The sequence below is a fragment of the Microcaecilia unicolor genome, chromosome 1 (assembly GCF_901765095.1).
Source record: "Microcaecilia unicolor chromosome 1, aMicUni1.1, whole genome shotgun sequence".
NCBI lineage: Eukaryota > Metazoa > Chordata > Amphibia > Gymnophiona > Siphonopidae > Microcaecilia > Microcaecilia unicolor.
In genome coordinates, this window is record NC_044031.1 from 115,472,942 (window position 1) to 115,498,634 (window position 25,693).

General features: G+C 41.7%; 1 protein-coding gene across 1 annotated transcript in view; it reads right to left on the reverse strand.

Annotated features, from left to right (window-relative positions):
* Nucleotides 1–25,693, reverse strand: part of MALRD1 (MAM and LDL receptor class A domain containing 1) — a 787,803-nt gene that overhangs the window by 214,641 nt on the left and 547,469 nt on the right. The window contains 2 exon segments of the mRNA XM_030202038.1: nt 9,552–9,647; nt 9,650–9,752. Coding sequence (XP_030057898.1) covers nt 9,552–9,647; nt 9,650–9,752 — 199 coding nt within the window.

A 25,693-nucleotide genomic window follows, 5' to 3' on the forward strand; every position in this document is an offset into this window, starting at 1 on the left:
CTTCTAGCTTCCTCAGATCCTTTTTCATGCTTTCCACTCCCGGGTGTCCACTCTGTTGCAAATCTTAGTATCATCCGCAAATAGGCAAACTTTACCTTCTAACCCTTCGGCAATGTCACTCACAAATATATTGAACAGAATCGGCCCCAGCACCGATCCCTGAGGCACTCCACTACTCACCTTTCCCTCATCCGAGCGAACTCCATTTACCACCATCCTCTGTAGTCTGTCCGTCAACCAGTTCCTAATCCAGTGCACCACTTTGGGACCTATCTTCAGCCCATCGAGTTTATTTAAGAGCCTCCTGTGGAGAACCGTGTCAAAAGCTTTGCTAAAATCTAAGCAGATTACGTCTATAGCATGTCGATGATTCAATTCTCCAGTTACCCAATCAAAGAATTCAATGAGATTCGTTTGGCACGATTTCCCTCTGGTAAAACCATGTTGTCTCGGATCTTGCAACTTATTGGCTTCCAGGAAATTCACTATCCTTTCCTTCAGCATCACTTCCATTACTTTTCCAATAACCGAAGTGAGGCTTACCGGCCTGTAGTTTCCAGCTTCTTCCCTATCACCACTTTTGTGAAGAGGGACCACCTCCACCGTTCTCCAATCCGTCAGAACCTCTCCCGTCTCCAAGGATTTATTAAACAAATCTTTAAGAGGACCTGCCAGAACCTCTCTGAGCTCCCTCAATATTCTGGGGTGGATCCCGTCCGGTCCCATGGCTTTGTCCACCTTTAGCTTTCCAAGTTGTTGATACAAACTCTCTTCCGTGAACGGTGCTCTATCCACTCCATTCTCAGGTGTACTTTTGCCAGTCCCTCGTGGTCTTTCTCCAGGATTTTCTTCAGTGAAAACAGAACAAAAGTATCTATTTAGCAAATTGGCTTTTTCTTCATCATTATCTACATAGCGTTTCGCTGTATCTTTTAGTCTCACAATTCCCTTTTTAGTCATTCTCCTTTCACTAATATACCTGAAGAAATTTTTGTCTCCCCTCCTTACATTTCTAGCCATTTGTTCTTCCGCTTGCGCCTTCGCCAGACGTACCTCTCTCTTGGCTTCTTTCAGTTTCATCCGGTATTCCTCCCCTTGTTCCTCTTCTTGAGATTTTCTATATTTCTGGAACGCTAACTCTTTAGCCTTTATTTTCTCAGCCACTTGCTTGGAGAACCATATCGGTTTCCTTTTTCTCTTGCTTTTATTTACTCTCCTTACAGCCAAGAGTGCAGTCGATGTGATGCTCCAGTGTGCTCACAGAAGAAAGAAGCAACAGAGAAGGAGGAGGAACCCTGTACAGAGGATATACAGGCCCAGAACACAGTTCATGGACACAATAGAGGAGCAGTCCATGTTCAGTTCCATATTTCATGAGACACCTGTGCAACTTGCTGGAGGCAGACCTAAAACTCGTAGCATGGAGGGACCAGGCTCTGCCAGTACATCTGAAGGTCACCACAGTCTGTGGTGTTCTCCATCTCTATCTCTTATGAGTTAGGATTGCTTATTGCCTTTTTGAAGAAATTCACCTAAGGCAGTGTGCAGCAAGAACATTCTGGATACAGGCGATAGATAATTTCAGCAGTAAAAATATTCAAATAACAATACTTTGTATGGCATGGAGGGGCATTTTCGAAAGAAACATCTAAATCAGAATTTGGACATTTTTCAAAGACGTCCAAATTCTGAACAGGAAAGGTCATTTTTGAAAAAAGATGGATGTCTATCTTTTGTGTTCGCCCAAAATCAGAACAGGAAAGGTTATTTTCTAAAAAAAAAAAAAAACGCTATCGTTTTCTTTTGAAAATGCTGTTTAGAAAAAATGTTTTGTGATTTGGATGTTTTATTTTTTGGTCCATTTTCAAACAACTACATCCAAATGCAAAATGTACAAAATACACAAGAAAATCCACAATAAAGTGAAACAATTCACATGTTCTAAGTGTGGTTAAAGCTTTTGTTGTGTAAATCTCAAAGTGCATCAGAAAATCCACATGGGAGAGAAATCATTTGCATGTATAGAGTCTGGTAAAAGCTTTGGTCAGAAGGTAAACCTCACAGTGGACCAGAGAATACACACTGGAGTGAAACCATTTACATGTCCTGAGTGTGGTAAACGCTTTTGTTGGAAAGAAAGCCTCACATAGCATCAGAGAATCCACACAGGGATGAAACCATTTACATACACTGAGGAGGTAAAAGTTTCAATTGCATTGGGACAGGTAATTAGGGAATGTACACTCTTGCTAAGAAGTATGGAAAAATAGCACTCTGGTTTTTAGATATATGTAATGAGATCTCCTTTTCATCTATAGATCTGAATTCAAAGCCCAAATCTAATGATAAACAATAGACACAAGGCTCAGATGTTATAAAAAAATAGAAAGCTTGGCATCAGTTAGAATAGTGGAAAAGTGACATCCCAGGAAAGCAATAGGGCACCCTTGCGGGTACTGCAGTGGACTTTATAAAATGCTAACACATACACATCTCACCATTGCTCCATTACCTTGTCAGCTGAGCCCCCCAAAACCCACTACCCCCAACTGTACACCACTACCATAGCCCTTACAGATGAAGGGAGATCCAATATGTGGGTACAGTGGGTTTCTGGTGGGTTTTGTAGGGCTCACAGTTTCCTCCACAAGTGTAACAAGTAAGGGGTGTTAGAAGCCTGGGCCCACCTGTCTGCAGTGCATTGTATCACTACTAGACTACTCCAGGGACCTGCATGCTATTCTAATTGACCTGAGTATAACATCTGAGGCTGGCATAGAGGCTGGCAAGTAATATTTTTAATCACATTTTTTTTTGGGGTGGGAGGAGGTTAGTGTTCACTGGTAGAGTAAGGGGAGGTGATCCCAGAGTTCCTGCAGTGGTCATCTGGCCATTTGGGGCACCTCTTGTGTGGAGTAGAGGAGTAGCCTAGTGGTTAGTGTAGCAGACTTTGATCATGGGGAAGTGGGTTCAGTTTCCACTACAACTATTCACTATAAAAACAGGTCTAGCTCAAAACATCTACGTTTGTCTTTGTTTTGTTCCATTATTGATGAAAGACGTCCATGTCTTAGGAACACCCAAATCCCACCTTGAACTTGCCTCTGGCACACCGCCTTGAGATTTGGATGTCCTTCTGACGGACTTCAGAGAAAGACGTCCAAAAAGAGGTTTCGATAATACTGATTTGGACATTTCTGTGAGACAGATGTCCAAATGTTGACTTATGTCACTTTTTGGACATCTATCTCTTTTGAAAATGAGCTTGATAGTATTCTGCTTACTATGTCAACATAATATGCAGTAAAACATCTTAATAGACAGCATAGGGTGTAAGCAGAGGTGAAACAAGATAGAGTAAAAGGAGTTAGAAAATAAGGGGACTAACCTAAAGAAAGTTGCAAGTGAATTCAGACAGATGCTTGAACATGATCTCAGCTAGGGAAGGAGTGGATGAGCAAGTCCTAGTACAGTATATGCAGCTGGTGTTAGCCCTTGTGGATGTACATATGAAGAGAGGCAGCGTAGTTGCCGCAGACAGTGCTTAATTTATTTTGATCAGTTAAAAAAAAAGGACAACCCATTAATTTATTGTTTGCCAATAAGCTTCTAAGATATCATGTTCTTATAATAATTTATTTGAAAAATTATATTGAGGTGATGAATTCAGTGAAAATGTACACACTGAAATCCTACTACTTAGTAGTTGCAATGTGTGAAAAATTTACTTCAAAGAAAATCTCACTGAAACCTTAAAAAGGACATGTGGTATATTATTACAATACAATAATTTTTTTGTGTTCCACAAATACCTTTTACAGCTCTGTGCAGATCACAAAAAGAGAAGTAGGCAATCCTGGGAATTACATAAAATAATAAAAAGTAGTGCTAATTCATTTCTTTACCTACTTATTTTCAAAATAATATAGAGATCCCATTATCAAGCTGCAGGAAAGGTTAGCCTTAGTGCATGTGTGTTTTTCCCATGCACTGCGTCCATTTTTCCCACAGTGAATGGCCATTGATTTTTTGAATGGACATTCGCTGATGTTGCCATGAGTGCACAGCCATTAAAAAAAATGAGCACGCGAGTACTTACCATCACCCATTTTGTAGACAGGAAGGGCTCCTGTGCTAATCCTACGTTAGTCAGTTAGCATATGGTAATGTAGATGCACTAAATAATTATTGCAGAAACATCCACTCTCCTCCCTGTCATGCCCCCTCTACAGACAAAATAAAAATATTTTGTAGCATGCGGATTAAGATCTTAACAGGACACCTGTGTGCATCCCGCAGTAAGCCCTTTTAAACTGTGGTAAGCATGACCTAGCGCTTACTGCAGCTTAGTTAAAGGGCCCCATAGTGTTCAAACTTATCCAAAATATCATGAGGTTACATGATAAACTAATGAGATCTTTCTACATAAAACTTAAAAATAGTCATTTCTGAACCTTCACTGGGGTTAAAATATGGACCGTACATAAACTGAAGTGACAATAATCCTTGATTTAACATACTTTAACTAATTTGGATGCATCTGTGTTCAATTACAGAAGAAAGAGGTAGACAGAGGATGATTAAAAATACAAAGAGGACTATTTATCAATATGTGATAATGTGCTAGTTTGCATTAACACATGCTAATGCACACTGTTATTAACTAGCCTCCACTGAGATTAATGCATTATCCCAATGTGATAAATAGTTCCTATAGTGCAGATGCCTTAAAAAAGGGGTGAAAAACTCATGGACCTTCAAGACTACAAACTTTTCAGGTTTTCAGGATAATCCTAATGACTATGCATGAGACACATTTGCATACTGCCTTGGGTGAATTTCTTCAAAAAAGGTGGTAAACAAATCCTAATACGTAAATACAAACATGTTTTCAAATCTATTTATGCTCATTATAGAGATACACTGAAAACCTGACCAATTTGCAGCTGTTAAACATTAGGGGTGCCTACGTTCGCCCAACGTGCGACAATTTTGAGTTACCGCCCGGCTACCGTATAGCCCTTACGGTAATTTCATTTTTGATGTGTGTCCGCTACATGCGCCGGAAAATATTTTTATTTTCTGACATTCGGGCGGTAATCGGCATTTTACATGTGTAGACCATTACTGCCCGGTTACCGCGTGAGACCTTACCGCTAGGTCAATGGCTGGCAGTAAGGTCTCAGACCTAAAATGGACGCACGACAATTTTCATTTTGCCGCAAGTCCATTTTAGGTTGAACTTTTTAAAAGGCGTTTTTTACAGGTGCGCTGAAAAATTATTCTGTGCACGCACAAAACACACATCTACACTAGTGCAGCCCATTTTTCAGCGCACCTTAGTAAAAAGACCCCTAGGTTTCCCATTCCTGTCTTATAAGTGGTAGATTTGCATAGGTAATTTGCAGTGTGTTTTTTCTAGCAAAAAATGTGCCGGTACTCAAATGATAGGCCACCCTTCAGAGGGTGGGGTGATCACTGAGGGACCTACCCCATAATAGCCAGGCCCCCTGCAATCAGTCACAGAATCTATGACAAATATGAATTGGTGTGTAGAACCTGAGCTTTTTCATTAAAACTTGGGGTCCATGGGTCAATTTTAGCAGACAATGGAAAAGGTGCCAGTACTCAGTACCCCCAAGTACCCCCTCAAAAAAAGCCCTGGTAATTTGTAGCTGTTTATAGGACAGAGCCCAAATTTCTTGCAACAGTTCATGTGTAAATTCTACAGTAAGAGGTAGAAGTTCCTGTGGCATTTGTGGGTAAATTTAAATATCATATGTCATAGATTTGATATATCACCTTTCTGTGATACAATCAAAGTGGTTTGCATTTATTATGTGCAGGTACTTTCTCTGTCCCTAGTGGGCTCACAATCTAAGGGACTCTTTTACCAGGAAGCAGTAAACACTAAAGCGCGCTTACTGCTGCTTAAAATCTGCACGGGGTACACTCAGGAGCCACGTGCTAATTTTTGAATCAGAGCATGCCAACTACGAGTTTTGGGGCAAAGAGTGGGCATGGCTTTGCTAATTGGTTAGCATGTGGGCAACCGATTAGTGCATAAGTGGCACTCAGTAATGAGAGAATTAGTGCATGAGTGGAGGAGTGGCCAAGTGGTTAGCACACCAGTTTTATAATCCAGAGGTGGCCGGTTAAAATCCCACTGCTGCTCCTTGTAATCTTGGGCAGGTCACTTAACCCTCCATTGCCTCAGGTACAAACTTAGATTGTGAGCCCTCCTGGGACAGAGAAATATCCAGTGTACCTGACTGTAACTCACCTTGAGCTACTAGTGAAAAAGGTGTGAGCAAAATCTAAATAAATAAAATGACCATTATTGATAAAATGGAAATTTTGACTTTTTAAGGGAGCACCAAAAAGTAGCCTTGGCACGCGTGAAACACACACGTTAAGCTTAGCGCCAGCCACTTTTTGGCATGCCTTTGTAAACGGACCCCTAAGGTTTTGTACCTGGGCAATAGAAAGTTAAATGACTTGCCCAGGATCTCAAAAAACCGAAGTGGGAGCTGAACCAAGTTCACTAGGTTCTCAGCCTACTGCATTAACCATTAGGCTACTTTTATGATATGATATGATTCAATTCTTTTATTCCACCAACTCCCACTTATCAGTGGCTCAAAGCGCTTTACAACAAATTGAAAACAAGAGATGCAACTTAAGCAATGTAAAATATAAAGAACAGATTAAGCATAAAATACAGTTTTAAGATTAAAAAAGCTTAAACAAATAAGTCTTAAGAGTCACCTTGTCTTTTCCACTTCATTATCTATCATGCTAAACTGTTTTACTTTATACCAGTGGTTCTCAACCTTTTTTCAGTCGGGACACATTTGACGGACGATATTCACATATGTGTCACACTGCATGGCCCTCACGGATCTTTGGTCCAATACAGTTTCTTATGAATTAAATGTAAACACACTCTGCAGCCACAAAAACCCGAACTCCCCCCCAACGACAGGTGCAGATCAGAACTAACACATTTTCTGCATGGAAGTTACCATACCATAAACTGCTTAGTTGTAGGCAGTATAAACATTTGGAAAATAAATACATTTGGAAATAAATACAAAAAAGCCACTAACTCCAGTAGCACGCGGTAGATGCAGTAGAGTTTTGAAAGTGTAAGGGGTTTCAGGGGGTGGTTGGGGGTGGACGGAGGGGGAAAGGGCAGGTGGGGGGGATTAAATATATTGTGACAAAGCTAGCACTCAGGGCCCCACAGAGAAGCAGCTAATCCCTAAACTACGGTTCCCAGAAGCCCTTGCAAGCAGGAGAGACGAGGGTAGCCCCAAAAGGGTGGAATGGATTTCTAACCCCAGCAAGGGGAGCAGTGGCTCAGTGCTAGGGGAGCCAGTTACTCCCTTCCCCACTAGAGGGGGGAGGTGAAGCTCAGTCCCTTAGCTGCATCGCCGGTATATAATTCCATCCAGCTGTGAGAGAGGGGGAGAGATTTCTGGGTGGCTCCCAGCCACCAGGAGGGAGAGGAAACTGAGTGAAAGAGAAACTGCCATGGAGTAGGTGGAGGACAGGAAGGGCCTGCCACTGGAGCTTGCCAGGTGCCCTTGGCCTGGATTGGCCGCTGTCGTGGACAGGATGCTGGGCTCGATGGACCCTTGGTCTTTTCCCAGTATGGCATTACTTATGTACTTATGTACTTATGTAACTTTGACTGAGCCCTTCTGAGGGAGAGGGGAAGGTACTACAAAGGAAGTGGGCCTGAACTGTTAAGGAACTGAATGCTGGCTGGAGTTTTGAACCCGGTCTGAACCCTGAGGCGCTTAAATTCAATGCCAGGGAGCGACGGAGGGCGGGCGGGCCAGACTGCGGCGCTGCCCCCCCCCCCCCCCCCCCCGGAGGCCCGGGGAATTTTGTCCCCCCTGCCCCCCCTCTCGGCGGCCCTGAGCATGTCTCTCCCTCTTCCTTTCCCTTCCTTCCTGTGCAGCATGTTTTCCCCTCTCCCTGTCCCTTCCCTTCATGTACAGCAAGTCTCTACTTCCCTTTGTGTGCAGCATGTCTCTCCCTCTCCTTTCTGAGCAACATGTCTCTCCCTTTCCCTTTCCTTTCTATGCAGCATATCTATCTCTCCCTCTGTCTTTCCTTCCTGTGCAGCATGTTTCTGTCTCTTCCTTTCCTTCCTGTGCAGCATGCCTCCCCCTCTCCCTTTCTTTCATGTGCACCAAGTCTTTCCTTCCCTTGTGTACAGCATGTCTCAAATGCCATTTTAAAAGGTCTCCCCCTCTACCTTTCCCTTCCCTTCATGTGCAACATCTCTCCTTCTACCTTTCCACTTCCTTCCTGTGCAGCATGTCTCTCCAATATCCTTTTCTTCCTGTGCAGCATGTCTCTCCCTTTCCTTTCCCTTTCTGTGGAGCATGTCTCTCCGATTCCTCTCCCTTCATGTACAGCATGTCTCTCCCTTCCCTTTATCTGCAGTATGTCTCTCCCTTCCCTTTATCTGCAGCATGTCTCTCCTTCCCTTTATCTGCAGCATGTCTCTCCTTCTACCTTTTCCTTCCCTTTCTGTGCAACATCTCTCCTTCTACCTTTCCACTCCCTTCATGTGCAGCAGGTCTCTCCTACTCCTTTTCCTTCCTGTGCAGCATGTCTCTCCAATATCCTTTTCTTCCTGTGCAGCATGTCTCTCCCTTTCCTTTCCCTTTCTGTGGAGCATGTCTCTCCCGATTCCTCTCCCTTCATGTACAGCATGTCTCTCCTTCCCTTTATCTGCAGCATGTCTCCCCCTCTACCTTTCCCTTCCCTTCATGTGCAACATCTCTCCTTCTACCTTTCCACTCCCTTCATGTGCAGCAGGTCTCTCCTACTCCTTTTCCTTCCTGTGCAGCATGTCTCTCCAATATCCTTTTCTTCCTGTGCAGCATGTCTCTCCCTTTCCTTTCCCTTTCTGTGGAGCATGTCTCTCCCGATTCCTCTCCCTTCATGTACAGCATTCCTCTCCCTTCATGTACAGCATGTCTCTCCCTTCCCTTTATCTGCAGCATGTCTCTCCCTTCCCTTTATCTGCAGCATGTCTCTCCTTCTACCTTTTCCTTCCCTTTCTGTGCAGGATGCCTCTCCCTCCAGTGTAGCATGTCCTCCCCTTGGCATGGCATCTCATTATTTAGCACCAGCTGATTTTTAGCATGAGCTAAAAATGCTAGCGCACCTTAGTAAAACACCCCTTAGTTATAGAACAAGGGGGGTACGCACCTAATTTAGGCACAAAGATTTGCACCATGTTTAAGTTGGTGCAAATGGCCTTCGGCACGATTCCCAGGTGTAACCACTATTCTATAAACCATGCCTAACTTTAGGCTAGGTTTATAGAATAGCACTTTTTTCAGTGCTGATTTTTTTCGAGTCATATAAAGAATTCACCCCTATATGTTTAGGGATTACAAAATAATAGGTGCTAGCTCTTAGAAGATTTTTAAAGACTAGACCATTATCCTTCCCAATAGCTTCCATACTAATGTAAAAAAATGTTTGTTCTTTATCTGTTATATGGTGCTTAAAGAATCACATACCTCCTGCCACACATTCTGGGGTAAAAGAGATGTCATCCAATGCAATATTTGAGAGGCCATCGCTACCCACTTCTGCTTCAAATGCCACTTTAAAAGACCATTACTGGAAAGGACCACATTTGCATATGTCCACTTCATTTCTTTGTTTCCAGTCGAGGACCACATTAGAATGTTGAATCCATGTTCTTCCACAATATACAGCTATTGACAGGAACAGAAATACATGTTTACTAGTTTCTACATTAAGAAATGGTATGAAGAAGGTATTACCTTGTAAAGTTAATCAAAAATGTATTGCTAGCCCTATAAAAAAAAGATACCTTTTTGTTGTTGTTCTGTTTTATTTCTATTTCTGTCAGGTGCTTCTGACCTGGACTGGCCACTGTTTGAAGCAGGATACTGGGATAGATGAACCATTGGTCTGACCCAGTATGGCTATTCTTAAGTTTTATGATAAAGCTTCACAAAGAATTTCATGAATAATGAAATGCCTGTTTGTGAAATGGAAAGGTTTTGTATATGCAAAATGACTCCTAGTGCACTGTCACAGGTAACAATGCAAAAGATGACAAGCATCATGAGTTATCTTAATCATAATTACAAAATGAACGGCACTAAAAGACATACAAAGGAGTTGCAAGTGAAAATATTAAGCCTGCCATGATCTCAGAAAATGAATCACTTAAAGTCAGCACATCAATCAGTTATTGCTGAAGTTATCCAATTTCATTTTTCAACCTCTATTGTTTTTAATATTGAAGGTATGAACTAATATTACTGAAATGCATTTGTTTCTGTATTCGGTTCCAAAAAGATCATTTTAAAGTAGTAAATAATATATCTGTTTAGCTCTTTAGATCGCAAAGCTTTTCATGCCTTGACAAAATTCATGTACTGTTGCATCACCATGAAGCCTGCGATAAAACAACTGAAAAACCAAGGAGGTATGATCAGACATCTGTTGGCAGGTTATCTTGGCCCCAAAGGAGGATAGTTTATTACTAATTGTCTTACAGCCTTTTCTGATACATACAACTACTCTATTAAATGTTTTTTTTCTGTCATGCACTTTCTGTATTTCCTATTCAAGACACAATAGATCTGCTATCTTATAAGGTAGCACAATGATTGCATACCCTCCAACAGCTTTTAGTACTAAGCTGAGGAGTTTTTTTCAGGAATTTTGCTAGAGACTGAAATGTTTATCCACTCCAACTCTAGCTGAGATAATATTTAACCATCTCTCTGACCTCATGGGTACTTCTCTTTAAATTAGTCACCTTGGGGTCCTTTTACTAAGGTGCGCTGAAAAATGGCTTGCAGCAGTGTAGGTGAGGGTTTTGGGTGCATGCTGATCTATATTTCAGCGCACCTGTAAAAAAGGCCTTTTTAACATTTTTGCTGAAAATGGACGTGCGGCAAAATCAAAATTGCTGCGCGTCCATTGTAGGTCTGAGACCTTACCATCAGCCATTGACCTAGCAGTAAAGACTCATGTGGTAACCAGGCAGTAATGACCTACGTGTGTCCAGTGCCACTTGGCGTGCATCTGATACGTGCATCCGAAAATAAAAATTATTTTTTGGATGCGTGTATCGGACGTGCACCAAAAATGAAATTACTGCAAGAGCCATACGGTAGCCGTGCATTAACTCCATTTTGGCATGCATTGGACGCCCATAGACGCTTATACGGCTTAGTAAAAGGGCACCCTTATTCTCTGACTCCTCTTACCCTCTTACCTATCTATATGTTCCATCTTTGCTTATACCCTACACTGTCAATTAAAATGTTCTATTACATATTGTGTTGACATTGTAAGTAGTATAATATGCCATACTTTGTATTGTTATTTGAATATCTGTACTGCTGTAACTGCCTATTGCTCATGTTTGATTCATTTTTACTGCATACCGCAATGAGTGAATTCCTTCAAAAAGGCAGTAATTACATCCTAATAAATAAATAAAAATACATAAAAATGGATATATAGGAGTTGAAAATACTGGAGATTTATGGGACATGACTTATGAGAAGGCTGTTGGCCTAGTTAACCCTCTGTAGGCCTACTAACAAACATTGGGTTTCTGCCTGGTACATGTGGAATGGATTGGCCACTGTTGGAAGCAGGTTATTGGGCTAGATGGATCATTGGTCTGACCCAGTATGACTACACTTATGTTCTTAACTTATGAAAACATCTAGGGTTGTCAACTGGATCCAGATTCACCTGATAGGGCTGATCCATTGCATGCAGGAATTTGTAGACTTGCTTTTCTTAGGGAATACAATGGGGAAATCAGAATTACAAGTTCATGTGTGCAATGGAGTAAACCCAGGACTGGATCAACCCTGTCGGGCAAATCTGGATCCAGTTAGCAACCCAATAAATATCTGATGTGGCCTAAAAGCAGAAATACAGAGGAAGGTATAAACATTCAAGAACAGCATCACTTCATCTTAAGGCAAAAGCACTACCATGTGTGCTAATGTGCTAACATAGCAGGATCTTCACAGTTTGCCTTCTGTACCCATGCTAGTATACATTCTGGAGTCCCTTCTCTTAATCTGAAGTGTCTTTTCACAAAGTCATGGGGAGTGTGCCAGCCTGCCTGTCTTAGGCAGGGTGTGTCTCCATCTGTGATTTTGGAAGGAAGGAAGAATAAATAACTTTGCAAGCAGAGACTAGGCATCTTCTTACCAGGAAAGCTAGAGAAGCTATAGGAGCTCACATGAAGTTCAAGCACAGACTTCTGCCTCTATGAGGATTGACTCTGTAAACCAGCAGATAAGTGTGGTAGTTCATGGGGAAGAGGAAGAGAGGGGAAAGAATCGTTGATGCTTTAGGTCAGTGGTTCCCAAACCTGTCCTGTGGGCTCCCGAGCCATTCAGGTTTTCAGGATATCCACAATGAATATTAATTGGAGAGATTTGCATGCACTGCCTCCACTGCATGCAGATCTCTTTCATGAATATTCATTGTGGATATCCTGAAAACCTGAGTGGTTGGGGAACCATCTGAACAGGTTTTGGAACCACTACTTTAGGTGAGTGTGAACATTAATTAAGTGGACCTCCAGAGAGGTTTTAACTGTAAATCTGTTGTTGCCAATATATAAATATGTTTTTGATATATATACTGCCTGCCTTCTCTATCAATTTCATTCCAAGTACAGAGGTTTGAATTATATGTTGATCATTGTTTGTTAATAAAAATTAACCAAATATAGCCAATTTACAATTACAATATATTGACAAACAATGACCTACAGACAGCCTGAAAATCCTCGGCGTTATAATGGATTGTAACCTAACACTGGAGAGCCAAGTGAAATCCACTACAAAGAAAATGTGCCACTCAATGTGGAAACTCAAACGTGCAAAACAATTCTTCCTGAGGGTAACTTTCCGCTACCTGATACAATCAATGGTAATAAGCCACTTAGATTACTGCAATGGAATCTATGTAGGATGCAAAGAACAAACCTTAAAGAAACTTCAGACCACTGAAAACATGGCAGCTAGGCTTGTATTTGGAAAAACGCATTTTGAAAGTGCAAAACCCTTCCGCGAAAAATTACACTGACTCCCAATCAAAGAACACATTGCCTTCAAAATCTGCACCCTGGTTCACAACATTATCTACGGCGAAGCCCCTGGATACATGACAGATTTAATCGACTTACCAACCAGAAACACATCCGAATTAACGCGAACATATCTACATCTACATTACCCGAGATGTAAAGGACTTAAATACAAATCTACCTACACATCCAGCTTTTCCTACATAAGCACACAACTGTGGAACATGCTACAAAAATCCTTGAAAACGACGTATGACCACCTAAACTTCCGGAAAATACTAAAAACCACCCTGTTAAAAAAGGCATACCGTACCGATCCAACCTAAATGCCTGAACTTGGCTGCATAAGAAAACTAAAGCACTTAACGAACATAACACAAATCTTCCACTCTATGATTCCTAATGTAGCTTTGCCACATGAACTTTATCCTACCACAACACCACATTGTATTTGTTCTCACCGGAGTCTGCAAACGCCCTCCGGTAATATGTAAGCCACATTGAGCCTACAAATAGGTGGGAAATTGTGGGATACAAATGTAACAAATAAATAAAAAAATACTTACAATTAAAACTTTTCTAGACTGATAATTTCTTTAACATTCCCACTGACTGATTATAGATAGATAGATAGATAGATAGATAGATAGATAGATAGATAGATAGATAGATAGATAGATAGATAGAGGCGAAAATTCAGTAAAGGTCCTCAAAGTTAGGCACTGGGATGAAAGTGCACTAAGCGTGAATTCTAAAACAGCAGTTCAGTGCAGTACTGCCATTATGGAGTACTAGCTTAAGTCCACATTTTCATGCCTAACTTTAGATCTGAACATTCACACCAGCCAAAGACTGGTGTAAATGCTTGTGCCTAACTACTGAATGGTGAAAAACCAGAGTATAATCAATCAAGGAGATAGGTAAGTGAGAGGATTGACCCTAAGCAATTCTAGGTGTCTAATTGGAATATCTAATAGATAATAGGGAAGTTCTCAGAGTAGTAAACTCACCCAAACGAGGCGCCACGAAGTGAATTGCGCCTCTAAGGGAGGATGAATTTCTCAATCACAGAATTTCTCTTAAATAATTTTTTATTAAATTTATGAGCAAAACCACCCATGCTCTAATACGAAAATATGTATATGTTCTTCTCTCACAAATCTCAGAATTGAGCGAGTCAATCTACTACTACTACTATTACTATTTAGCATTTTTATAGCACTACAAAGCGTACACAGTGCTGCACAAACATAGAAGACAGTCCCTGCTCAAAGAGCTTACAATCTAATAGACAAAAATAAAGCAAGCAAATCAATTAATGTGTAGAGGAAAGAGGAGAAGAGGGTAGGTGGAGGCGAGTGGTTACAAGTCAAAAGCAACGTTAAAGAGGTGGGCTTTCAATCTAGATTTAAAGATGGTCAAGGATGGGGCAAGACGTAGGGGCTCAGGAAGTCTATTCCAGGCGTAGGGTGCAGCGAGACAGAAGGAGCGAAGTCTGGAGTTGGCAGTAGTGGAGAAGGGAACAGATAAGAAGGATTTATCCATAGAACGGAGTGCACGGGAAGGGGTGTAGGGAAGGACGAGTGTGGAGAAATACTGGGGAGCAGCAGAGTGAGTACATTTATAGGTTAGTAGAAGAAGTTTGAACAGGATGTGAAAACGGATAGGGAGCCAGTGAAACGACTTGAGGAGAGGGGTAGTATGAGTAAAGCGACCCTGGCGGAAGACGAGATGGGCAGCAGAGTTTTGAACCGACTGGAGAGGGGAGAGGTGACTAAGTGGGAGGCCAGCAAGAAGCAGAATGAAGTAGTTCAAACGAGAGGTGACAAGGGTGTGGATGAGGGTTCTGGTAGAGTGCTCGGAAAGAAAGGGGCTGATTTTATGGATGTTGTAAAGAAAGAAACGACAGGTCTTGGTGAAACCTCATGCACAGAAACCTCATGCACATAAAAAAATAACAAATGTGCTAATAATCATCGAATGTTAATCTGCAAAAATATACCATCTGTATAACAATCATGCACTAAATTTGTGCTATCTTCATAAACCTATGTAATCAGTGAATAGGCACTTATCATAATATGGTCAAGAAGATCCTCAATAGGCGCAATCCTAGTCAGCGGTTTGTCTCCATATCTGGCTGTAGTCCAGTTCAAATGTACATCATAGTCAGGCAAGCACAAATGATTTATATCACTCTCCGAGACTTGTGAGACTGCGAAGGTGTCTTTAACCCACTGCAAGGCTGCCCTTAACAAGGCTGATGCCGTTAAAACCTTGTTACAACTGTTCAACTTCTTAACTTGACTCCTTTAAACGAATCTCCAGATCTTACAAGGTGAAATCATAACGAGTTCGACTCTGCAGGGTTTCAAATAACTTCTTCAGGAACTCTGAATATGATAATTTTATACTGTCTTCAGGAAGATAAAGAAGTGCCTCTCCTCCATGACTTATCTACTACTAATGAAAGCGAGGAGTTTTAAATGCTCCCAGGTAGGAAATGATGTCACTAGAATCAATTAGACCTAAATTACTAGTGGATATACCATTACTATCAATTTCAGAATTATAAAGAATATATATATGACTGAAGAGTTTGTAATGAACCCTCCCCCCCCCCAAAAAAAATTAAATAACTGTATTCCATTCAATGAGATCATTCAATCCATTCGGGACCGTCATTCCCAATTCAAAAATCCAAAACTGTTCTTTTCTGTTAAGAATCTGATCCATATCTCCTCCTCTGATGGGACGTATTACATGATCAATAATGAGCCATTTCAATTGCATAAATTGATGATTATATTCAATACAATGCATGACCAGTGTGGGGCTGTTAGTACTTGTCTGTGAAGTCTACATTTGTGTTCTGTGAAATGCAACTTGATCTGTCTCTTTGTACATCCCACATACCATTTCTGGCAAGGACATATAATCCCATACACAACATAAGTAGATTCACATGTAGTGTTAGTTCTATATTTAAACACTTTATAAGGAAACCTTGGGTGAGACCACTGGATGCCTTGCATTGTTTGGGGACAGAATTGACAGTGTCCACATGGGTTATGGCCTATCAAGGGCTGCAAGGAGGAGTGATTGGTAGTTAGTGCGGTGTGCACTAATTTATCGCGTAAGTTCTGTCCTCTTATATACGCGATACAGGGGTGCTGTTGAAAAGGTGCATGAAGTGAAAGTATGTCCCAATATTGATTGATAATTCGGGCAATATGTGGAGCCAGATCAGTATATGTAAGAACACATACAAACCTGTCCAATGCCTCTCCCGGTTTGTGTTGTAACAATAATGGACGTTGAGCAAACCATGCTCTCTTATATGCTCTACGTATGCACTGGTCCGGATAACCCATTTCTTTCAGACGATTGATCAAAACAATGGATTGTTGGCGAAATATATCATCTGAAGAGCAGATATGTTATAGACGTAAAAACTGTCCTACCGGTAAAGAATCTTTCATGCGGTAGGGATGATGACTGTGATACTGGAGCAAGGAATTGCGGTCAGTAGGTTTTCGAAATACTGACACCGCAATCTCTTGTTGATGTTTATATATCTATGTGTCCAGAAAATACTCTCAGTGTTGCTTTGCATAGTAAATACTACATTTTTATCAAGAGTAGTCAACCATGATAAAAATTGTTGTAAATAATATTAGGATGCTGTCCAGGTGAAAAAGACATCATCGATAAATCGATGCCAGATCTTGACGTGTTGAAACCACTCTGAGGGGTATAAGTGTCTTTCTTCAAATGCACTTACGTATAGGTTTGCAATACTTGGTACCGCTGCTGTACCCATGGCTACCCCATGACGTTGGGCATAATAGGTGGATTCAAAACAGAAATAAAACCACTTTAGCTAATTTCATTAGGAAAGAGGTAGTGACACATATAGATGATGGTCTCTGTTGTAATGTATTATAAACTATCTGTAAGGCTGCTGTCTGAGGAATGTTAGAATACAAAGACTCAAGGTCAATAGTCACAAATATCATATCAGATGTTACTGGTCCTACTTGTGTAAGGACTCGTAGGAAATGAGATGTATTCTTCATGTACGATCTAGCTTCAGTTACAAAAGGTTGTAGATGAAGGTCAAGAAAATGAGATAAGGGTTCTAACAGTGTCTCTAAGGGACACTATAGGGCATCCCAGAGGATCTTCTAAATATTTATGAATCTTGGGGACGGTATAGAACACCGGTATCTTCGGGTTTTTATTCAGAAGATATCTTGCTTCTGCCTTTATAATTGTTCCTTCTTGTACCGCAGTTTGAATAAAGACTTCTATCTCTTTTATCAACTCAGGGGTTGGATTGTATTGTAACGGTACATAATAGGTAGTGTCCGCTAATTGTCTCATTACCTCCCTCTGATATTGACTATAGTCCTTTACGATGACAGAACCTCCTTTGTCTGCCGGACGTATTACCACAGCTGAATTAGAAGTCAATTGTTGGACGGCCTCACATTCCTGCTTTGTAAAATTAACATATTTCCTTGTTTTTATACAATGACAAGTTTGGACTTGTTCCAGATGATCCACATCCCTAATAACTAGGGCCTTGAAGGTAGAAATATGCGAGTCCACAGGACCGGGAGAGATGCCTAATACTGGCATTTAAAACTGTGCTTAAATGCTGGGCACACCCCCTGACCACAACCCTTTGGAGTTGTGTACTATATAAAATGAGGCATGCTGTGTATAGAATGGGGCATAGATTAGTTATGTGCATAACTGCTAATTTGTATCAATTAACGCTCGTAAATGCCAACTATTGCTAGTTATCACCAATTAAGGCAATTATTTTACGTGCATAAATGACCCAATTCTAGAACTGCATGCTCAATTGTGCGCTTAACTTTGAGAACCATTTATAGAATTTGGGGGATAGCATATTTTTTTTATTATGAACCACATTGGAAGAACCATGTTTGTTATGGTATGTAAATCTTATAAATAAATATTCCATAAATTGGCTAGACTTGACCAAAACTATAAGCTTAAACACAGATCCAGGGGGCACTGAGACTGGAATTATCAGCCTGAAGAATCCAAAAACAATAAAGTCCAGGCTTCAGAGGAGGAGTGTCCAAATTCGAGCTGCCTGAAAGGAGGAAGAGAGACTCAGAACAGTGAGTGGGACCTGTCTAAGAACAGTCAATGCTGTGGTAGAAGAGGCCCATCTCCTTGGTGTATCCCCTCACCTTCTGTACTAGGTGTCTACTTTTTGACAATTTTTCGTCATAACTGGATAACAATTCAATGGTGATCCCCAGAGGGCCCTTGGTCTGGGTTGCATGTGTTCACCTGTAACATCTACCTTTCTCTTTGAGATGATCCTTCTGGTACTCAGAAGCTGTCAGGATATAAAGCAGGAGCTCAAGGTATTCTTTACAGAGTTTAATGTCATTGCCAATTTCTGAAAGAGTACAGGGATGAGAGTCTGGAATACGGTTAGACAAGCTGTATCAACACTAACGAATCAAGGTCAGCAACAAAATTGTAGTGGGGAAACCAGAACCGGCTGGGGCTGCCAAAAGAGTATGGAACAAAAGACAAGCAAAGGTCAGTAACAGATGTAGTAGTGCACTAACAAACCTATCACAGGGCAATGCAGCATGAGAGGTCTCAGGTTTAAATAGTTTTAGGGAAATAATCAGAGCAATTCACATCATCCTGATGGCTTAAAAGGGCAGAATCTAGCTGTGGCTCACTTTTGATGTGAGGAGGGAGTCCTGGGGTATATGTATGTATTTTTTATATTTCAGAACAGCAAATTTTCCCCCAACTTATATCTCCATCCAGGAGACAAGATTTGTTCTATTTTTGAGGTTTATAGGAGTTTGGGGGTTCTAAATTAATATCTGGTAAACTCTACATTGGTTGTACCTGGTTAAGGTAACAAAATTTGGAGCTAAGAAGTTTGATACTTTATTACAAAAACAGCAGTGAGAGAAGATGAGACGTGAGATTCGCAACCCAGGATCAAAAAGATGAGTACACCAGGGAGCTCATAATCAAAAGAAAAAAAATGGCATTAGTGGCAGGTAGACATATTTCTCACATGAAAATGTTTAAACCATCTAATCAAACATTTTAAAAAAAGTTTAAATTTGATATTCGCTGAAAACGAAAAGTGTTCAGATGGGGCGTTTCAGGGCCGTGTCATGGGCATTAGATGGGCAGTGTTATGTGATACAAGTTTTTTTTTATGTCTTTGGAAACATTTGTGAATTTACTGAGTTTGATAGTCGAGAGGTAGAAGTGGTCATTTGTGAGAATAGTGGAGAGTTGCCGAACAAAGGTCACCTTTGTTTGTTTGCCCCAGCCTGAACCTTTTGACCCTCACATTTCCTGCCTTGCCTCCTCTGTGTCTCACCTCTTCAGGTCCTTGCCCACACCTGATAGCCCCCCCTCCCCCATAGCCACACCTATCCATTGCTGTGTATCTGGCCCTCTTCCCCCACCAAACTCTCACTGCCTCCAAACCTCCCATTCCACTCCTCCTACCTGTTTGTCTTCTGTTTATCATTGTCTCTCTGTTTGTCCAGTCCCAGTTTGTTACCATGCATAACTTTGCCCCTAACCCTACCTTAGTTGCATAGCCCTGCCCCACACCCCACCACCTTTTATATAACCCCAACCCAGGCCTCTTCTCTTTTGATGATGTCACTACTACTACTACTACTACTACTACTACTACTACTATTTAGCATTTCTATAGCGCTACAAAGCATACGCAGCACTGCACAAACATAGAAGAAAGACAGTCCCTGCTCAAAGAGCTTACAATCTAATAGACAAAAAATAAAGTAAGCAAATCAAATCAATTAATGTGAACGGGAAGGAAGAGAGGAGGGTAGGTGGAGGCGAGTGGTTACAAGTGGTTACGAGTCAAAAGCAATGTTAAAGAGGTAGGCTTTCAGTCTAGATTTAAAGGTGGCCAAGGATGGGGCAAGACGTAGGGGCTCAGGAAGTTTATTCCAGGCGTAGGGTGCAGCGAGACAAAAGGCGCGAAGTCTGGAGTTGGCAGTAGTGGAGAAGGGAACAGATAAGAAGGATTTATCCATGGAGCGGAGTGCACGGGAAGGGGTGTAGGGATGGACGAGTATGGAGAGATACTGGGGAGCAGCAGAGTGAGTACATTTATAGGTTAGTGGAAGAAGTTTGAACAGGATGCGAAAACGGATAGAGAGCCAGTGAAGGGTCTTGAGGAGAGGGGTAGTATGAGTAAAGCGACCCTGGCGGAAGATGAGACGGGCAGCAGAGTTTTGAACCGACTGGAGAGGGGAGAGGTGACTAAGTGGGAGGCCAGCAAGAAGCAGATTGCAGTAGTCTAAACGAGAGGTGACAAGGGTGTGGATGAGGGTTTTGGTAGAGTGCTCGGAAAGAAAGGGGCGGATTTTACGGATGTTGTAAAGAAAGAAACGACAGGTCTTGGCAATCTGCTGGATATGAGCAGAGAAGGAGAGAGAAGAGTCAAAGATGACCCCAAGGTTTCGAGCTGAGGAGACAGGGAGAATGAGAGAGCCATCAACAGAAATAGAAAACGGGAGGAGCGGGGAGGTGGGTTTGGGGGGGAAAATGAGAAGCTCGGTTTTGGTCATATTCAATTTCAGGTGGCGTTGAGACATCCAGACAGCAATGTCAGACAAGCACGCTGAAACTTTGGTTTGGATGCAAGGTGAGATATCAGGGGTAGAAAGGTAGATTTGGGAGTCATCAGCATAGAGATGGTAGGAAAAGCCATGGGATGAGATTAATGAACCAAGGGAAGAAGTGTAGATAGAAAAGAGGAGGGGACCAAGAACAGAACCCTGAGGTACGCCGACAGGCAGAGGGATAGAAGTAGAAGAGGATCCACCAGAGTGAACACTAAAGGTGCGGAGGGAGAGGTAGGAAGAGAACCATTTCGTCCTATCCCATGACCCTCCAATTTTCTCTGTAGCCTTTCATGAGGTATCTTGTCAAACACCTTTTGAAAATCCAGATACACAATATCAACTGGTTCCCCTTTGTCCACATGTTTGTTTACTCCTTCAAAGAATTGAAGTAAATTGGTCAGGCAAGATTTCCCCACACAAAAGCCATGCTGTCTTGGTCTCCGTAATCCATGTCCTTGGATGTGCTCTGTAATTTTGTTTTTGATAATAGCCTCTACCATTTCCCCCGGCACTGACGTCAGACTCACCGGTCTATAATTTCCTGTTCCATTATCCTGAATCCTGTTCCTGCCAAGCTTGTTTGAAAATCCTGAATCCTGCTTGAATATCCTGAATCCTGTTCCAGTCAAGTCTATCCCAGCGTCCAGTTCCAGCCAAGCCAAACTTGTTAGTCCAGTCCTGCTTGGGGAGTTTTGCCTCCTGCTGCCGCTTGACGACAGTAGGCCAAGGGCTCACATTGTTCCAGAGTTTGTGACTGTTTGTTTACAGCTTGGGACCATGACAGGAACTTTATTCCAGGCTCCAGCATGGAACTGGACTAGGGACCTAGCGTGCTTTTTCTACAAATGGTTATGTCATGTACCAGCCAGTCCCATTAACTCCAACTGTCCTGCAGACAAAATATCTATTGGCAGCATTGGTATAGGATTATGAACAGATTATGAATCCCCAGGGGAAAGATGGCTACAGAGTACAATGGTGATGTATGTGGACAGTCAGCCCAGTACTGTGACCCACAATGCTGTTTCTCTGAATTGCTTTGCCTTCTCATGTCCAGGTTAATATAGTTATAGAAAGAAGAATGGCATTGGTCAGTTCATCTGGGCACCCTCCTCCCAGCTCCCCAGAAGGACACTGGCTATGCTGTGGCTGTAGGGCATCTGTGAGTAGGATCTTTCCTGAGCTAAGACATTAGGCCATTTCCCTGCCAGCTCCTGGGAGCACCTTCAGGTGGTGAGGAAATACCCAAGAAATCTGTCCGAGAGAAATGTGCAGGCAATGTTTGAAGGACCCCCAGCTTAGGCATTGAGGGAAGTTTCATAGGTCAGCATACCTAACTTTAAACCTTGCAATGCTATATACATTCAGTGTGGGATATGGCCCATGAGAGGCCATCCATTTGGGTGGAAATTTGTGCCTCTGTGGTTAGTTTACTATCCTCCTTGCACACTCTGTTGTCATGTACTTGTGTGGTGTAGGGTTTAGAGCTGTGGTCCCTTTATGCAGGGGATGTAGGTTTGATCTCACTGTGGGTCTTTTCTGGTTGAGGTTTTATTTACCCTGCCATAGCTGCTGCAATGTGGTAGGTAGCTGTGTGTGACATGCTGGCCATTTTTCTTGGGGGTCAAAGGAGGGTGTTATCCAAATCCCTTCCCCCCTTTCCTTTCCATATCATCTCATAGGTTTTGGTTTGGCTACAATACATTCTAGTGGATATGGGGGTTGTGGGCACACTGTAATAAAGGTGGTTGCATATTCTGGCCTTGATCCAGGACAGAGCTGTTTTAGGGGTGCAATGTCAGTGGTACCTATTTTAGGCACTGAGGTGCTCCCTCAATCACCTGATGAGGCCTGGATCTTCCCACCATATCTTCCAGTAATGGTGCCTAAGTGCTATAAGGTTCCTGTATATGCTAAATCATCTATAAAATACAAGTTGGTGGAGACAGGGTTCAGGTACTGAGTCTTCTTGGCATCACATACATAATTTTTTTATGGCATCGTGTGCAAAGCTTCTCAAATAGCATGTGACAGATGGCTACAGTCAGACGGGGGAGGGGGGCTAAGGGGGGTATTCAGTACACGGGCACAAGTGTGAGCTGAGGTGGCCTTGGGAACAGAGGATGCTATGGTGACTTTACTGTAGAGCATGTGCACTGTGGGGTTAGGTAGTGCAGTAAACCAGGTGTGCTTTTGAGTGGTTCAATATACTTTAGTGACTGCTGACAACTTTCTGATGTGTGTAGGCATAGGGCAACATGCTGGCGCTGAGGGATGAAGCCCCTCATTTCAGCACCGAGGGCCCATATTTACTTGTTATTGGATATTCTGGATATTCTGAGTTCAGCAATGTTTTGGTATTCTCTCTTATAAAACTTCAGTAACATGTATTGCAAAAATAGAAAAAAATTAACTATATGTAACTCTGCCTATGTATGGTGCTTGCACATGAGTTTTGATCAAGTTTCAAGTTTATTATAGGCTTACTATCCCGCCCTTTGGGGTGCCTTCAGGGCAGCTTAAATTCTAAAATATCATAAAAAAGGAACAAAAAAAGAATTTCAGACATGACCATTAGGCTTGGGGGAAGAGCTACAATAGTTAATAGGACAGAGAGGGGAGGAAAGAATGAAATGGAGAGTTGTGGGTATCTATAAGATGCCTCCCGGTCTGCCTGCTGTAAATAGAAACTCATTTTATATGCATCCTTGAAAAGGTGCTTTTTAAGGTCATTTTTAAACTGATCTACTAATGTCTGAAGTGAAGAGAAGTTTGGAGTGAATTCCAGAGATATGGCCCCTTCACATTGAATATGACATGTTTAGTGTGCTCATGGAATATTTCTCAATAGCTTGGTATCACTAATTGATTTTGCTCTGCTGACCGAAGTACATTTACAGGACTATAAGGAATGAGATGGCAGAAAGATAAAGAGGTTGCTCAGCTTGTAATATTTTGAAAACGAGCAATACAAGTTTATAGGTGATACAGTGAATAATGGGGAGCCAATGAGCTTCTTTGAGATAAGAAGTAACATGGTCATATTTAAGCGAATTAGTGATGAGATGAATGGCAGTATTCTGGCTGCGCGTCTTATCTTCCGCCTGGACCGATATACTCATATCACCCCTCTCCTCAAGTTACTTCACTGGCTTCCGATCAGGTACCACATACAGTTCAAGCTTCTACTAACCTACAAATGCACTCGATCTGCAGCCCCTCCTTACCTCTCTACCCTCATCTCCCCTTACGTTCCTACCCGTAACCTCTGCTCTCAAAAAATCCCTCCTTTCAGTACCCATCTCCACCACCGCCAACTCCAGGCGCCACCCTTTCTGCCTCGCCTCACCCCATGCTTGGAATAAACTCCCTGAGCCCATACGCCAGGCCCCTTCCCTGCCCATCTTCAAATCCTTGCTCAAAACCCACCTCTTCAATGTCGCCTTCGGCACCTAACCACTACACCTCTATTCACGAAATTTTGACTGCCCCAACTTGACATTTCGTCCTTTAGATTGTAAGCTCCTTCGAGCAGGGACTGTCCTTCTTTGTTAAACTGTACAGCGCTGCATAACCCTAGTAGCGCTCTAGAAATGTTAAGTAGTAGTAGTAAGTGGCGTGTGTCTATAACCCAGAGACCTTTGTACAGTCCAATTGTGAAATAAACAGTGAGTGAACTAATATTTTAAGTGCTTTTGGAAGAAGTAAAGAGCGGACCAAATGGATAAGTCATTGTGATCCTGGAAGGCACTGCTTCACATTGATCTGTCCAACCTGCTCTTTATGGATCTCCATGCCCTCATGGGGTAGTAGGTGATGGTAGTGTTTGAAAATCTCTCTCCTGTGTCTGAAGAACAGGAAAGACCTGGAGCTCTGACTCTAGCACAAAAAAGTTTTGACTCCCTGTGCATTAGCATAACTGGGCAAACTAAGGCACATTCCTCCATGCGAAGAGTTATATATACACGTTTTGGACATAGAGGAAACGTGCTATCATTGCCATTGATGTTTTCTCATGTGGGAACCAATACCGCTGTTGCATGTTTTGCATAGTTTATTTAAGATTGGCGGTGACATTTCTTTTAGTGTATTTCAAATACTGGAAAACATTTACTTCTTTCATTATGGACATAGTTTTTTAAAATGTTTACTTTTTTTTCACCATTTGAAAAGTATATCAAAAATGCCCCTTCAGGAGTGTTTCAGTTTCAAAGACTTTAAAACCCTGCATGCTGTGAACTGAGTATCTTTGCTACTGATTTAATTCTCTTTGATTTTTCTTTTTCTTGGCTATACACATTTTATTTGTGAGGTTAATCAATAAAGGTGTTTTATTTAATATATCCATGGTACTCACTTGTCTCTTTTTTGACTTTATGGCTTGGTTTCACTTCAGCTTTGGTGTTAAACTCTACTCTCCCCTAATCCTCCAAGACTCTTTTTTAAAGTTAGCAGGCTTTTATTGATTTCTCTGATCCAAAAGCACAGATTTCAGCTTCTTTCACAGGTCACATTAAGAAAATGTGAGAACACTAGGATCCTGTTTTTGTGTGGACTAATCATTTTGCAGAATTTTTCCCCATTATTTGAAGTATCAGTCACTCTCATGAGAGTTCTATCTTAAATATAGTGTATGAGTTTTGTACAGATGCCCCTAGTTAATGGAGTAGAACTGTGATTAATATAATGAACTGTCAGAAGAACTGCTCAGACTCATGAATTAAATCCCTGATCACCTAGTGATTTTGGGTGTGTCCTTGGACATGTCATCTTACTTCCCTGTGCCTCAATTTAACTCAACTTTAATTTTGTAATATGAGTGACAGCACTGTTCTTTTTAAAGACAGTCAGGCACCAGAATTAG